Source organism: Liolophura sinensis, chromosome 7, assembly GCF_032854445.1.
Source record: "Liolophura sinensis isolate JHLJ2023 chromosome 7, CUHK_Ljap_v2, whole genome shotgun sequence".
Classification (NCBI taxonomy): Eukaryota; Metazoa; Mollusca; class Polyplacophora; order Chitonida; family Chitonidae; genus Liolophura; species Liolophura sinensis.
In genome coordinates, this window is record NC_088301.1 from 42,538,976 (window position 1) to 42,556,760 (window position 17,785).

The window sequence follows — 17,785 nt, forward strand, 5'->3', positions numbered from 1 at the left end:
AAAGGAACCGGAAAAGCTTCATAAAAAGAAACTGCCTATATATACTCCTTCTCCACCATTCCCTACCCTCTATTCCCGTTAGGCTACGTTGTAAAGTTTTGTTATCTCTCTGCATGGGGTTTGTGGCATCACCTGTCCATAAATCAACATCTAGCGTTAACTGGGTGAGACGGCTTGTCTCATCTATCGCTAACCAAACAGAAATTCCTGCTGAGTTCTGAACGATTTCAGAACACTGCTAGAGGCTATAATATGGCATAGGAATGGTACCAAAACCTTTGCTGAAACTAGAAGGATGAACTTATTAAATACTCATATTTAAGTTCTACAAGCCAAAGACATAGATCAGAACAAAAAGTTTTTTCAAAAACGAAATTTCAAAGGAATCATCGGAGCAAGGCAGAATTTATGATGTATTCAGCACTCGGTGTTTGGCCCATTTGGCACGCGCTTCGGAATATAATTCGTACATCGATAAGTGCTTTCTGACCTGGATGTGGGACAAGGTGCCTGTAGATGTATGAGTCAGACACAGTATGAGTCGGACATAGAATGAGTCAGACATAGTTTAGTACTTGTTTATTCATTTATTTACTTATTTGACTGGTCTTCCTCAAGAATGTTTCATTTACACGGCTACAGTTAGGTGTATGGGAGGAAGAAACATGAGACTCCGGAGTACTCCATCAACCTACGCCAAGTGCCTGGGGGATGATTCTCTTTGCTATTATTGACAAAAAATAAATCATCGTCACACTGCTTATTTCTATCCCGGTTTTAATATGCTAGCATTTACCACGTGGTCCAAAAATATGCTTTTAAATCCTGTTTTTAATTTTGACTTCCAGAAATCGGCCTAAAAGCCGCAGTTAAAGGAGCGAAAGCCAGAATGAAACACGCAACATCCATCGTCCAGGCAATGATAGTCGTACCGAGTTACGAACCAATTAAACGGTTAACACAGTAAAGCCCACAGTAAATGATGTATAATATACCAGCATATAACGTAGACAACTTCCACTTGAAGAAATAACGACTTAAATAACCGCAAACTACTCCAGATTACATAAGTGATAACATACAAACTGCAGACACTTTTCAATTGCAGAGCGTATACTGCAGATAGTTCCGAGTTGCAGAAGTGTCTACATAGCTACACCGTAGATTGCTGCCATTAACAGAAGACGGCAACTAGCTGCTGAACATCAGTTGTTGGCAGAAGCATATGTCGTTGTAATTAATCTGCAAGCATGGGGTGCTAGCCTTAAGCGATTCCATTGGCTAACCATCCCGACAATCGGGACTAATAATAGCAATGTCGGCTGTTTTCAGCGTTGTGAGAACAACAAGGCCGATGTTTCAAAAAAGTCGAATTCACAAGAAGCAAAAAAAGGCCAACAGAAGAATTTTATGGGGAGGTGTTTTTAAAGGCTTCATAAAATAATAACGGGACGGAAATGACAATTTTGCATAAACCACGCTAAATGTATTAAACATTAATGCTACTGTTCAGATCTGTAGCCATACACCTCATATGTACAGAAGGCAATGTTTTTCATAATTTTGCAGGTAAATTTCTAATTAAACTTATTGTCATGGCGATGGTACTTTGATATACTCTCTTTCTAATCCACTTGGTAAAACAAGGCTATATATGTACAATACCTACAATGTGTTCAAGCTAAAAAAATATTGTCTTCAAATTTATGCAACACCAAACAAAAGAACTGCAATTCATGATGTTTAAGAACAAATGTACCATTTTACCAACAATGGCCTTTCAGTGGTTGGAAAATATGTACACTTGATATGGAAATAATATGGCCACTTATGTACCAATAATAAATCTCGTGAAAATAATGGTTGGGTAGTTAGATAAAACATTTTATATACAATTTCAGGGAGTCGTTTGCGTCGAGTAACTTCATGCAGGCCTCGATGTTTAAGAGGTGAATAACCAGCCTTACTATTGGCGTGTGCTCTATTTCCTATAATGAAGGCATACATTTAGAGGCTGAGAAGAGACTAACGAATGTCGGACTTGAAGCTTTAAGGTATAGATCTGACCGATGCATTTAATCAACATACATGCTAAAGATTGCAGCAGACCGCTGTTAAAAGGGTGCATTTTCTTAGACATGTTGTCTAAGTTATTAATACATGAATCGTAAATCCTCTGGTTATCTAGTCGTTCGCCCGGGTTGAGTATTATCCAGTATTTAATTTCCATCGCGTCTGTTTACATACACACTGAGAACCACAACCGAACCTATTTGGATGCCGTTGTACAAATATGGATTTTGTTTATTAACAGTTAATCTTTCGAACATAACACCTTGTGTAATGTTTAGATTTGTCAGAAATGAATTGTGAAACAAGTATTACCAACGTTGCGGTATATTTACTATTGCTGTCCAATCTTATCTGAGTGTGGCCCAGGCCAACCTTATCTGGGTGTCAGTTGAGCAGTGTTAGACATCGTACATAGCTAAATATTGGTAAGTCATGTTTGCTACATCAAAGGAGCGGCGATATCGGACGAACGAATGAGGATCTTGCAGGCTGTGTAAAATACACAAACCGATTCTTGTAAGGAACACAATTTTGTGCTATTCTAACTTTGTAAAAACAAACACAAGGAGTCATCGGTCCCATCAGTAAGCTGGCAGATGGTGTGCTTCAAGACTCAAGAGTCCAAGGTGTAAACAAAGCCGGAGTATGTTATCAGGTGCTTCTTTCTCTACTAGCGATATTTCTTCTTTACTGTCGGGATATATTGAGAAGAATGTACTTCCATTAGAGCCAATGCGGAACACATCCTTTTGAGTTATCAAAATGCATTGATAATTTCAATGTAGTGCCATTACAACTTAATTCCCGAAATTTGTTAATTAATCTTTCTCATTAAAAATATAAAAGCCTGCACTGTGTGAAATAGTACTAAGCCATGTGTCCGAATCACAATTCTCAATACATATAGAAACAATGTTTTGTGAGCTTGAAAGTAAAAAAAACCTACTTAGCCAAGATAAAATTAGAAGTTAGACTTACAGTATTCGGTGGCAATGCCCGTATCTTGGCCTCCGTTGTTGTCTCCCTCCCCTCTCCTGCTGGGGTTATGACAATGCTGGATATGGATCTTTCGCTGCCTTTTTTCCCAATGGATGACTTCCCTTTGTCGTCTAAAACAGATTTTATGTCAAAGGATGGAGGGCGAGGTTGTGGAACACGTGGTTCCGTGGGGACCTGTGGTGTTGGAGCTAAGCTATCAGGGAATGCATCTAGAGCTTCCAGAGTGAGATCCGGCGTAGACCCTAGTCCCGATAGCCCGTCCGAGAGGTCATCGGAGTTCTCCCCTGCCCCTCGGGTCTCGTCTGGTATAGACAACATTTCGTCCTCATCCGAGTCCGACAACCCTTCCCCCGAACATTGCCCTTGCGTCCCCTGCTCTAAATGTGCCCTGTTGGCACTTACATCGCGCTTCCTGGCACTTTTGGGCCTGGTTCGCGTGGTCAGCGGCAGGGTAAGGGACTTGGCTTGTCGGAGACTTGCCACATTGGTTTTGTTCGATACACGTTCACATTTGGCAGATGTTATACGGCTTGGGCGACTGTCCCTTCCGTTTTCCAGAGAGCTTCGTAAGCCGCTCTCCTTTACTTCCCCAATCACAGACAAATTCCCTGAGTCAGAGTGACTAGGACGCAATTGTCCAAGAGGCGGTAGATTATCATAATCTTTATTAGTTAATGATTCTTTACTGACAGATTTACGGTTTCTTGAAAACCCATTAGTCGCACTGGTGTGTTTGGAATTAGCTTCCGCGGAGGCCTGATCACTTCGATTGCCACTGTCTAGACTTGGGTTTGGTATACTGGTACGACTAGAACTATTTGAACGCTGATCTACATTGAATGTCTTTCGTCCCATGTGCCAAGAGTCGCAGGACTCCGAACCCAGAAGGCTGGTGTCGCTAAAGTTCAAATCGGAGTTTTGGTTGATCAGGTATCCGTCCACATATTCTGACCCATCGCGTGATTTGTAAGCGCTGTATCTTAGCGAGGATCCTTCTGTACCCAGTCCTTCCCCCCAAGCACCATGTTTGCCAAGGCTTCCTGGCAGGTTGTCGTAAACTGACAAATTACACCCGTCGTCTTTTCTCCGATTACTCGACTGATGCCTCCTATCCACCGGCTCGGTATCGGTATACCCACTTTGGCCTTTACCTGAATTGGCGTCATACCCTGTGGAGTTATTATTCGTTTGCTTGATCCACTTTTCCTCACTCTCCGTCAGCGGGGGTCCTGTCCTGTGACCTTCCCCAAAATTCCTCAGATCGGCCCCGGAAGTCGCACCTGCAGTTGCGTCATTACCAGGTAATCTTTCCGGACGTCTCTCCGTACTATTGACTACTTGTACCGATTTACTTCCCGAGCATAAACTCGACGTAGCTCCCATTTTACTCAAATGTTACCTTGAGCGCACCACGTATTACATAATATGGCCCTTCTCGCCCTCCATACAGAACGTTTCTCATCCCATTGCAAATCTATGCAAGCCACCAGGTTTCACATCCCAATGATGTGGTGTTCTTAAGGTGATAGTCGGGATTCCTGAATTTCATGCATATGTTGGAGAGCGAATAGCCGTTGATTGTGGAAGTAATAAATGAGCAGGGGTGAAGAGCTAATGCAAATGTATACACGGAGAATGCCCTTTTAACAAGACACCGCGTAGCTCTTTACTGGTCTCTTGATTCCTCCGGTTGACCTCTCAATCATTCCTATGTACCAGGATCGGTTTATTCTCCAAGCACCTGCTGAGCAAAGGGGAATCACTGTGCGACCGGTACATTCCACCCGGAGAAAAAGCGCGAGTTTGTAAGTAGAGGTTACCGCTGCCTGGGCATCTCGGAATGTCAGCACGGTGGCACCAGGAGAGGGAATCTCTCATCCACACCTGAAGGAGAATTCAGATAGCACCAATTAGTGCAGAGACACAGATGACATGAATGCCAACATATACAGACCCGCTTCATTGCACATTCCTTTAGGCATTCCGCTATAAAACTTAACCATTACACGTTCATCACTACCTGACTACTACTACCTTACAGGTTGCAACATCTCGAAATAAAATGACTCCCTCGAGTTTAAAGCCATCTGATTCGTTGAAAATGTCTTTTCATCCATCAACCTGGGTCATATTTACCACAGGGGTTCTTAGATGTATAACCTGTGTGTCTGCACCAGCTCGTTTAAAGTACCTGCAGCTGATCTGGCATCATCTGGAGCTGATACCACAAAGCTAATCCTAACTTAAAATCTGAAGCCTTGCCATATTTATCAGTTTTTGATACTGGGAGCTGAAATGTTTAAACATTTGCCTTAAAGTAACATTGATGAGATGATCAATATTTTAATTTCCAGGGCACAATATATGGTCTAAAAGCGTATCTGAAATTTTGACTTAAATGACACATGAAGAGGAACTCTAAAATAAGGATTATGGTTTCCAGTGAGATGAAGAATGTCATAGAATGTAATGTAATGTATGATGCATTTTATGCCTTTTAATTATCCCTCTATTTTATGCATGTTTCCCGCCGGAAATTTTCAGAAAGGACGTCAACTTTATACCGAATTAGCGAGGCCAGCTCAGCGCCAGCTATGCAAGCGCTTCTTCCCACAGAGTTGCCATGACAGCAATTACTATTTATGTCATTGCTGTAGGCTACTTAACTTCCAGATTGGCAACTGAGATGTGAGGAAAACTGTAGTTTAAAGCAGTTCTTATTCCACAAAAAGAAAGCTGAAACATTTTTTGTAACTTAATATATTAGGACACATCGCCAAGGTTTAATTTATCCTTTAATTCATAATTGGCCTTGTAGAATGCACCCAAATCGTAAAAGTTTTATTGTCAGTTTTATTGATTGGAATATGTGGTGCTTTTGTAGAATGGGCAGTGAGGGTCATTGCATGTAGGCTAAAGACAAACGAAGCCGATATTATACTCCACACTTCCAACACAGCTAAAAAATGTGAAAGCCTTTTTCAGAAAATCAATAATTATCAGACATAAACTCGGTAAAAAATCCATCATGTGTGCTAAATGGGTCATTTCTAAAGACAAGAACGGATATTTACCAAAACCCTTTTCGAAGTTAAGTTAAAACTGCTTTCATGGCAAAAATCCTTCATGCAATGATTCAAACAGATCATCTTTTTTATATGTCTACATTTGAATCCACAATAGCGCAGCAGTCGATACATTAGGGAGTCTCAAATGAAAAACACGATAAGCGTTAAAAGTTTAACAGTTACCTGATTTTTGCCACATGTGCATTTAGAATGACAAACTTAAAGAACTCAAGGAGGGCAAACAGAAAGCAAGCACACTAGCTAAGACGGTACACAGAAGGCTTGGACAGCAAAACTCGTACAAAACAGCTGAATACACTTCGGCCGACTACATGCAAATATAGGTCAAAACGCGGTGTTTCCGGAGCGGTGAGCTGCAGCCATATGCTCACAACGGGGGATTCCTACAGTTATAATATATAGAAAGATCTTTAAGAACATCTGTGCTTATGATGAGTATACTGCGCTTCTCGTAAAAGGTTACATGGTTAATAAGACAGTATAAGAGAACCAAAGCGTGGAAACCCTTTATATACTTTGCTGTGTGTATACAGCGTAAAGCAAGGGTCCTACACAAAAAATCCTTTAATGCATCCCTGAGGAACTGACTGTCGTCCATTTCAGTCCACAGTGAAAGACCCAGAACAACAGAATATTTCTTCCAGTGTAATGTTGACGTCAGCTGTACAGATGCCAAAATAGTTTGCTTTTAAAGTATTCTTGTACAAGATATATCGTTAATAGATAATGTCGAGTGTAATGGGTTCAGGCTGAGCGAAATAGTAAGGCTTTGCAGTGTGTATTAAGTGTTCGGAGATTACCTTCGCTACTCCGACTGAACCTTACCAGTGCTAGTAAACTCAAGCTAAGATGTTGATTTGGATTATACATGTTTAGACAGATACCTGATAACATCTGGCCAGACACTTGCATTACAATACGCCATTTGTTCAATATCTTACCTTACACTCTTTTCCTAAACATCAATTACTCAGTAAAACGATGTTGTACTTCAGAACTATATTATAACCCTCAAAACAGATTGCTACAATACTGTCCATGCTCAAGATGTGCACCCCAAGTATGGCCATTAGAGATTCAAACGAATTGCTTAACAGGCGGGGAAAAATGATTTGCCTTCTGACTTCGCACAGGTAACATATATATGTTGATCTGTTTGACTCATAGATTGTGTATATTCGAGCGGTAAGCTGCGAATGACTAAACAAATATGCACCGACAAGACCCTAAAACTAGCAATGTGTGTGTTAAAATCAGATGGTGGCTGGTTTTCCGTCCATCTGATCGGGTGCTCGTCAGCGCCAGTGCACAGTTTTTGGGCCCCCGAAACTTAACCATAACGTGCATGAGGAAAAGCACCTGGAAACTGCTCAGGCTTTTACTTTAGATCTGCCCAGAGTGCCCTTAAATAACTATAATACCACCGAGCTTGCCCACATCATATTTCCCGTCTGCTATACACATCAGTGAATTATCAGTCCGACCTGTCGACCGACTTCGGCTACCGCACTAAATATACAGTTAGCATAGATGTGCAAACAAGTTAAACACCCGCGACCACGTGCAGTACTTTTCTCCTTTGTGTATTTAGTTGTTCCATTTTAAGCACGTACCTTGACTATACGTATCATCACATGTTGCGAATATTGATTAACATCGTCATGGTTTTGAGTCAGAACGCAATTCAATGGTATGAATGGCGTTGCCACAACTTCACGTCTATAACAGACAGCCCGACCTACAGATAGACCCATATGATCCTAACAGCGCGTCCGAATATAGATGTCCGTCGTTTTTGATTGATGCAGACTTGTTCCATTAAATTATAGAGTACTAGGTCTATTACGGCTATAATTATAATTTTTATGTCTCAAATTATATTATTAAATAACAGGGATACGTTCTTATAACCGAATTGCAATAGCTTATAAGAATCTATGCGTCGAAATAGACACATTCGTACACCAGCCGTCAACCGTAAGGACGTTCCAGGTAAACATTCGCGAGGACAATTCCCGAGCGACGATTAATACAAACTACCCAAGAACTAAAAAAGTATATAAAGTACAAAATTAGAACGGAATCACGCAGTTTTCAATGATCTTGGAATGGCGCATGGTATGTTCTAGGCGAATGAGTGAAATCAGTATTCAAAGCGTTCACCATGCTAGTATATAAGATGATAATAAAATATGTATCTGCGCTTTGATTGCAACTGTTTATATATACAGCGTGGCGATCTAATTCAACACGATGAATACACAACCCTAGTCCCGCGTTAGGTGGAATTAGACACAATCAGCAAGCACCTATTTCCATGGATTAATCGTCTCTTCACAATGGGAGCAAAAGATAAGTCTATTTAAACTGTCAACTTTGACATTCACCACATCAATACTAGTAGCTCTAGAATGTTCATATTGATAACAAAAGATCAAGGTCAGCGAAAATCATCTTTGAAGAGAGCTTTGTATGAATAAAATTGACTTCAAATTTGCTCGTATGCATATGAGGAAAGCGATAGTTTATGTACCCTATCGACATACTAGAATGTAAGTATCACCGCGAACGCACCATAAGCTGTGCGTCCGCCTTCCCATAGTTGAGGTAACATGTTTCTCTTCCACTCCACCCCAAATAAACCCGCACGAATCTGACTCAGTCCAAAAACATATCCCGCGTGTGTAAAAGCCAACAGGCTTACGCTGTGTTACGCTGACATTTGTCTCATATGTATCGCATGCTACAAAAGCCAGACCACAGGTTCCGGTAGTATAAACATAACAAAGCTCATCTTGACAACATAAGTGCTTACTCTTTTGCTCGTTGGCGTGGTAACACAAACTAAAGCCTTGTTCTTATTTATTGATATAAATGAAGTAAAAAAAGTCTAGTAAAATCCGTTATAATCTCAAGATTTACAATATATAGATGATGTTATTATTTATATCATTTATATTTGGACAGTATCGTGACGTTGTGTATTTGAAAAAGTTTAAGCGATTTTTATAGCTGTAGACCTTCACACACTTGTGTGACGTCGTGTCTTGTTTCGTAACATAAGAAATGTTAAAACTGATTGAACTTGTATTATGACATCATTCTGCTTAGCTCGAATTGGAACGTCATAAACAAAATGTTTTTTGTGAAGTCAAGGTGTCAATGTACGTAATAACAAAAGTGAAATCCAACTCAAGCCAGCGAGAAGGAAATCCCGACATTTCACCTTTATATAAGTAATAAAATTTGATCTTATTCATTTCTGTAATCCCTATAATTTTAATAATCTGCACCGTATATTAAACGTTTAGGTAGCATTTTAAAATCTTGAAAAGAATCGTCCAGTACCTCCGCCAGTTGCTGCAGGTTTTTTTTTCACACGAGTTTGTCTTATTAAAGACCACTTAAATCACGTTATGTGACTTGTTAACTCAGGTTTAATGGCGTTACATCTACAAGTGCATCACACAGTCAACTTAATCCATTGACTTCGAGGAAAGACTTTTATATCTAATCGAGTGTCTCACGCGAGTATTAATAACACACATAACCCATTGGCAGGGGTCGTGTTTCTCTTCTGACACGAGATAAACAGGGGAGAATCTCCCAGCTTTAGCACATCATGGCCACAGAGTTGCCGATAAAGTACGTGTGGTACGGAAGACAGTCTTGTTCGCATCCCTTTGCCTTGAGGCGCCAGGCAGCTTTACAGTCTTGTAACAAACCCTGCAATCTTAACCTTCAGTGACTCGAGCATTATTGCTTCCCGAGCGAGAACAAAAAAATCTGCTCTTACCAGCAAGTCTAGCCCGATGCTACTTCAACACTCCAGATATAAGGTCCCAGGGCAACAAGTTTGCCTCTACTTTCTAAACTCATGTCTTTACAAGTGGCTATCTAGCTGTAAGGTGATGTTCGACTGAGAATCACCTATAACGTGCACATCATATTGGCTTCTCGCGGGATGCCAAGCGCGGCGTTGCTGTGGCAACGAGTATCCACAGACACGAACAAGCCTTCAAAATCATCACCACCACCATACATATATACATATGTGATTATGGCACATTATTTTCCAGGTAGTTAATCGATGAGACAGTGGATCGAGTTTAGTGGTGGACATCCCCTCATCCCACTTTCTGACAGAACCATTAACAAAATGAAAATTGCTGTAAGACAAAGACTAAACATGAAACGTTTTCGTGCTGGATTAAATCTATTCTGCAATAGTGCCAGTGTTCTGAAACGACTTCTAATCAATATACTAATCTGGAAAGACAATTCTGGTTGGTATTCCTACGGCACATTCTGTGTTGTGATCACTTGGATTTCTGCATGGCTTTGACGTTTTTGGAAATAAATCCAAACTTTCTTCAGTTCATTATATCATTACGATATACAACCTATCGGAGATTGTGTCGCTAAATTGTATCGCGTCTAATTGTCTTGTTGGGATCCACATAAAATCATGTAACTAATGCTATATTATTACAGGCTAAAATGTTCATAACAACATTATTATTGAAACTAGCACATGATAATCAGATATTAAGATAAAAAAAAGAAAAGCAAAAAAAAAATAAAACATGCAGGCATGCAGTGTTGTTGATGAAATACAATATCCACTCGTAAAGCATATCGACTGGGGACTGACGTTATAAGTTGTAACGCTATTGAAGAACAATGTTTTAGTGGTGAATAATAGGACAGTACTTCTACACACACTGCGCTGATGGCAAACACTCAGATCGGCAATAAACGCAGGTAAAAATATGTAATCAATAAATCCCATCCTTACACGGTTTTCAAAAGACCCACCACAAAGTCATAACTGCCAAGCAGCATTCAAATATTTCGTAATCGTAGAAAATCGTTAAGTGGCGTGTGATCTTTATGGCGTTTGCAACCTACAAGTGCGGTAGCTGTACAAAGGCAGTCGCGACATTAAAAACATTCAGAATTTACCGGGGGTGTCTTTCGCGAAGCTGGCTGTGAATTAAGTTGAACAGGTGATGTAACATGTTAAACATAATTTGACACTTAGAAAACAAGGCGGCCGAACACCATCATTATTTAATAAACAGATGTAATAGGCATATGGTTTGATTATGTCAGATACAGGCTTCCGTAGGATGAAGCAAGTTACAGATGCTCCGAGTGGTCTCCATGGTTACACCTTGTACCTAGAGTTTCTACTTTTTAGAAATCTGTAGATTTTCCGAGTACAATCTAGCTATTATTTTCTTTTTATAAGCAATAGCTAACTGATGTTGCGTCCAGTTCCTGTGTTGCGTTGTTGAGCTAAAATGGTCGTAAAACCCGTGATAGCAATGATGCTCCGAGACAGTGGTTGATGGTATAAGCTGCCATATTGTTTTTACTGGCAACAGACACTCGTCATCCAAGAAACGATTTGAAAGTTTTCACTGTGAGCATTACTCTTCAGTTATTGTAATTTCTACAACAATTCATTACTAGTCATTCTACTGCAGTTTATTTTCATGAAAAAATTGCATACTTTGTAAATGTTCAGATTTATTGTAACGCGTTCGTGAGGCGTTGTGGATTCGTACAAAAAATGTACTTTTACGCGCAATTCCTGACACTTATATTTCACACTATCAATAGTCGATTTTTGACAGCACTTAGTTACTGTCGCTCTGTGAGTATAGGGAGCTGTTTCATTTCCTTATTTGTATTTTGTAACGATAGGTTATTGCTGATCTGAGAGTTGCAGATAACCTCCTACCGTGTGCATTCCAATGTATGGAAGCCCGTTAGCTTCAGGAAACCTGTCCTGCCCCTGTATGAAGAGGCTGGAGTGGTCAAGGCGAACAGAGTTCGTGTAGCAGGAAACTAGCCAATACTTGTGCCAGCATGGTCAGTGAAAGTCATCGAAGGGTCGCCAAGTTCGCGAGTGGTAGCACCGTTCACAGCTGATGTTGAAAAGATAGGCGTACGAGTGCCAACTCTCCCTAAAGGACTGAAGTTAGTACCCTCAGTCGTGACAGTAAGTACAAACGGGAGGATACCGTTTCAAGTTGCGAACTTCACGGAAAAAGACATGTACTTAAGATGCATACCTGCTTCCACTAGGATAGGGACTGGTGGAGTGTATGAGTATACCAGGATGCCATTTGGTCATACGGGAGCACCGGGGGTGTTCATGAGGGTGATGGGCAAGATATTTGGCGACAAGAACTTTCTAACGTTGACTGTCTACCTGGATGACATCTCTGCTTTAGTAAGACATACGAAGAGATGTTGGAGAGACTCGACATGGTGTTCACACGACTGATGTCCTCGAGCCTTAAAGTGAAACCCAAGAAGTGTCAGTTGTTTAAGACCAAACTTCGCTACCTTGGACATGTTATATCGAAGAAAGGTATTCTCCCCGACCCCGACAAGACATCAGCTATTCAAGGGTGGCCCAAGCCAAAGTGCGTTGTTTCCTTGGAAACACAGGTTATTACAGGAGATTTGTTGACGGTTTTTGGAAAATTGCTGCACTCCTGCAGCAATTATTAACAGGTCCTAGATCCACCAAGAAGAGGAAATCCAGACCTACTCCTCTAGGCGATCGTGGCTGGGATGAGGAATGTGACCGGGCAATGGTGGAATTGAAACAGAAGCTAGTTCATCCATCCATTTTGGGTTACCCGGATTTCTCAAGTATGAATTTAGAGCTTTTGGCACTGAAGTGGGCGCTTTTCGTAAAATACAGAGACCTTTTGATAGGATCAAGATGTACTGTATTTACGGACAACGACCCTCTGAGTTACATTCAAACGAATGCTAAGATAGGAGCTACCGAGATGCGTTGGATAGGACAGCTATCTCAGTTTGACCTAAAGAACAAACACCGTTCCGGGAAAGTCAACCGCAATGTAGACTCGTTGAGTCGGAAGATACGATATTGTCCAGAGACCAAGCAATTGGAAGAAATCTCTGTACAATTGTTGGAAGAGCGACCTGAGAAACGAAATCAGTAAACTAGTCAGTGATGTGTGGGCAGAAAAAGTTAACGAATTGCCACAACGAATATCCTCCCATCCTGTCGTAGCATCGTTCTCTGTCAATTGAGGAACTTCCGCGTTCTCCAGGAAAAAGATCCTTCCATTTTACGTCTGCAGGAGTTATGGCATAAGACGTTATTCAGACAGGAGACTTCTGATGTCAAGTAGTTGCTTTCTCCTTGTTATACACCGTGTGAGAATGGTGAAGTACTTTACCGGAGTGTCCAGATAGACGAAGAACCTATCAAGCGAGTGCTCTTACAATCTGTCCTCAGTGTAAGACTCCATGGGGCACCAATACACGAAGAGGATTTTGGGTCTTTTAGCGAAATGGTGTTATTGTGCTTACATGACACGTAATGTCAAGGAATCCTGATCCAAATGACGCCGTTGTCTCCTTGGCAAGTATGGGAAGAATGTCTAGACCACCATCACATCACTATTTGCTCAGATAATCTGCTCAGTGACCCTTGGTCATACTAGCTATGGACTTCACTGTTCTTGAGCCTGGTGCTGGAAATATGGAGAACGTCTTAGTTCTTACCGAGGTGTTTAAAAAGTACCCACAAGCGGTGCAAACAAGGGATCAAACGGTAGATATCCTGAAAATCGACAAAGAGGAAACAGCTCTGGAAACCGAGTGGGTTGTGGAACACCAGCACCGTCTGCAAAATGCCTTCAGCCTGGCAAGTGAACGCTTGGAACCCGAAGCTCTGAAGCGTGCGACAAAGTACAATTATAGCGCCCAGCAGCATCCATTGCAGATAGGCGAACACAGTGTTCTTGAGAAACAGGGGTGTTGGGCGACACAAGATCCAGGATCACTGACAGTCGGAACTCCACACTCATTGGCAAGCCCAGTCATAACGTATGTCGTTGAACCTCTGAGTGGACCAAGGGAACAAGTCCTGCCATAGACAAGATTTATTGGATGTAAGGAATCATCTGGGAGACGTCATCCCCGCAAGTAGCATGGCGGAAACTCAAAGTAAGCCACAGGAGGAGCCTCTGCAAAACTAATCTGTGGAGGAGGAGGATTCAACGGAGTATCGGGTCATCTTAGATGTACAACTGTCACAATCATTTGTGTCTGCGGATGAATCTAATCCTTCAGAGTCGGGTGGTACGGCTCATATTCCTATTTAAGATGATGCACCATGGGAGGGTGAGACCCCCAATACCGATCCACAACTTAGACGAAGTAGGAGATCGAATGCTGGACAGCACACCAATCCACATAGACTTCCCCAAGTCAGCGATTGCCCAGGAATGCAGTATGGAAAAGGGAGCAGATCGTCAGACCTTGAACAGTATGGTGCAAATACAGATACTAGTCACCTGTAGCAGTTTATTTTCATGAAAAATGGTGTATTTTGGTAAATGTTCAGATTTATTGTAACGCGTTCGTGAGACATTGTGGATTCATAGAAAAAATGTACTTTTACGCCCCATTAATGACACTTTTATATTTCACACTATCAATAGTCGAGTTTCGACAGCACTTAGTTACTGTCGCTCTGTGAGTATAAGGATCTATTTCATTTCCTTATTTACATTTTGTAACGATAGGTTATTGCTGATCTGAGAGATGCGGATAACCTCCTACCGTGTGCATTCAATGTATGGAAGCCCGTCAGCAGCAACGTCACTTTACCATTTGGTAGGTTGAGAGTATGTATTGTGATGCATCATATAAGTGATAATTACTCAATCGTATTTGTATTGTTCACTATGACATGTAATGTGTTCATGTATGGTGGGCCTTATGCACCACCTCAGAACAGATAATTGATTTACGATATGGGTACAATATCGTTGTTGTTTTGCTGATTAAATATGGGGTAATTAACTAGTTATATTTTAGGTTCAATTGTGGATGTATTTGAAATGTGTAAAAGAACGCTTTCTTACATCCGCAAATTGTGTATGCATTAAGCATTGGAACTGTACAATAATTAATTTTCTCGTAGACCAGGAGGTTCACTTTACGTCTGTTAGGTGCTACACATGCTGTTTCAAGGCTTTGAGTGGTGATAGTTCCATTCCGAGTTTACGGTGGGCAGTTTGTGTCATTAATGGGTGTAAGCATCATAACTTCGATATGTTGTTGTAGTCTAGAATACCGCCCAAGTACTGACAAACTCTTAGCTTTGTCTTGTTTCATCTATAGTTCATAGTTCACTATGTACTTCAAACCTTATAATCTTTCAATGTTTCATTGGTTACATAAGAAACTAAGGAATGTCTTTCCTAGAGATGAACTCCTGAGAGCTTCTGCATGTGTAACTTTAAAGCCCAGAACATTTGGTGCATGAATAAAATGTGTTAGCCTTGTCTCTTGCCATCCAGACAACGTTTTTTTTCCTTTTATGATAACTATAACAAACACGTGATACTTTCACTTTGTTGTATGTATTAGAAACATAATCCATAATTAAATTGTGCATTTCAGAGGATTTAAGGGATAATGTTTTTACCCGTTGATCAGAAAATAAAGGACACATCTAAAGAACCTTAAAAATAAGCGTTGGTGTTCGTCATTAGAACCATTAACCTTTGCGCTCTTCACACAGAAATCCGCTGAAAAGGTTTCTAACTTCTTTAGGACGTCGTAACATATATTCATGTAATACCGATCCCCAACCATCATGGTGAATAATTGCAAGATCAATTTCCAAAACAAAGTTCACCACATAGAAACAATGAAAGTGTATGAAGTAAAAAACACAGTTAAAAAGGAGTCAAGCGAAAGGAAGCAGTATGTAATTTTCAGTGGTTTCGGAGAGACGTATGGAATGTTCTAGACGCCTAAATTTAATCAGCAGGATTTAAATTGTCATCAATGAAAAATATGTATTTCAGTTGCGCGAAGAGCGTTGAGCTGTATACATCCTACCTGCCGATTTTATTCAATACGATGCTTACAACACCCCTACATCCACGGATTAATGTTACATGACCGCATTGATTTTGCTATTTATGTATTAAATTTGTCAACTTCATCCTCAAAATGAATATGCTTTAAATTTGGCGCGGTTACTTGCCATAACACAACATTCTTACCGTTTTCCTCTACAACCTATCAAAAGCAATAGTAACAATAGGCAAATAGTTTTCAGTACTATCCAAAACAGACAAAATCCTGATATATATTGACTAGGTGCAAAATAGCAATGTATCAACCATCTAACATGTCTGCGTGGCAGTATTACCGAGGCGGGAATTAGAGGCTGCAAGGAAGCATAATACACTGATCACAAGAGAAATTATACGCAGGTCCCCGAATGCACTGCGGTTGGTAAATGGTGAGAGTTTTCGCCTCCAAAGGCCGAGACTGGTTCATCAGCAGAACCCTGGTTTATGTAGGAATACAATATGAAAGACTAGAGCATACGGGTAAAACCAGAAACACAGTGACAACAGTGTGATAGTTGTCAAATGGTCACATGTATTACAGGTGAAATCTGGCCTCTTGTCAGTTTACTTCAGTCAAAGTTTAATATTTTTTTATTTATTTCATGTATATGCTTAAAAGTACTATCGTGCGTATCCCCTAGACCCCATGGCTTAAACAGAAATAGGTAAAAATTTACAGCGACATTACTTGCAATTTATTAGAAGCCACAGGTGAAGAATTACTCAAATGGTGTGTTGACATCACACACACAAACACATTAAGACAATGCAAAGAAACCGACCTCGGGGATGGCTTAGTCCACCAGCAGAGTCCTGGTTTATGCAGGAATAGAATATCAAAGGAACAATGTCACATGTGAGTAATCTGGTCTCTTATCAATTTACCTCAGGATTTTATTCCAACTGTTCATGTATCTGATTTAATAATACACGCCTCTAAAACCCTAGTATAAGACTCTCTATACCATGCTGAATCTTGCAGTGTCTAGTTTATAAAGTATATTGATAAAACAGGTGAATTTGGCATAGCGATACAGTAAAGCAGCGCTGTATATATCCCGGCATTGGAATCGGCCTAGGGTCTGCAATTTGGCTACGTAAAATAAGTGTATGAGGTGCAGAAGGACTAAAATTTGGTCTTGTTGGATCGACATCTTCCCACCGGGTATAGATGAAGTTCATTTCATCTTAATATATAAATTGTATAGTATGCACGGTAAAATTACTAAAACACAAGTACTTTTAAAAATAATGTTGACTTTCCTGCAGGTCTAGATGTGTACAGCAAAAAGTGATCTTTTGCGTTAGCTGAAATTGAAACAGAATCTCAAGGGGCAAAACTGACCCATCAGGTATTTTATATACACCTAAATGTGGTTGTATGTATATGTATGATAGCATCACGATCTCTATGAAACAGTCACGTGTTCCTGCCAGCAGGTCATGTAGCTGTCGGACACAAAAGGCCAAGTGCAAAGACTTAACAGCACAACCTGGCAAAACTACCTGGGCGTCGCTTTTGGAACAATTTATCAGTCGTGCAAGACAAAAGGTGTAAATACCCTCCTAAATAATCAATGAAGAGCAACGATGGTAAGAAATCGATAGATGCTAGAGGTTGTTGGGTGCTTTCGTTTACCTGAACCGATCCGCCATTAAACAGGCGGAGATGTGTTTTTGCCGATAGTTTAC

The 17,785-nt window shown here is 40.6% G+C and overlaps 1 protein-coding gene across 2 annotated transcripts in view; it reads right to left on the reverse strand.

Moving 5' to 3' along the window:
* Nucleotides 1-17,785, reverse strand: part of LOC135471171 (uncharacterized) — a 32,509-nt gene that overhangs the window by 12,207 nt on the left and 2,517 nt on the right. Inside the window, exons 1-2 of one of the 2 annotated variants that reach the window (XM_064750267.1) lie at nucleotides 9,958-10,081; nucleotides 3,052-4,956 (exon numbers count right to left, since the gene is read on the reverse strand). In XM_064750267.1, coding sequence (XP_064606337.1) covers nucleotides 3,052-4,455 — 1,404 coding nt within the window. In that variant the 5' untranslated portion in view covers nucleotides 4,456-4,956; nucleotides 9,958-10,081. Of the gene's footprint in view, nucleotides 1-3,051; nucleotides 4,957-9,957; nucleotides 10,082-17,785 lie in introns of those variants that run through there. The other variant, XM_064750265.1, reaches the window with a different exon arrangement.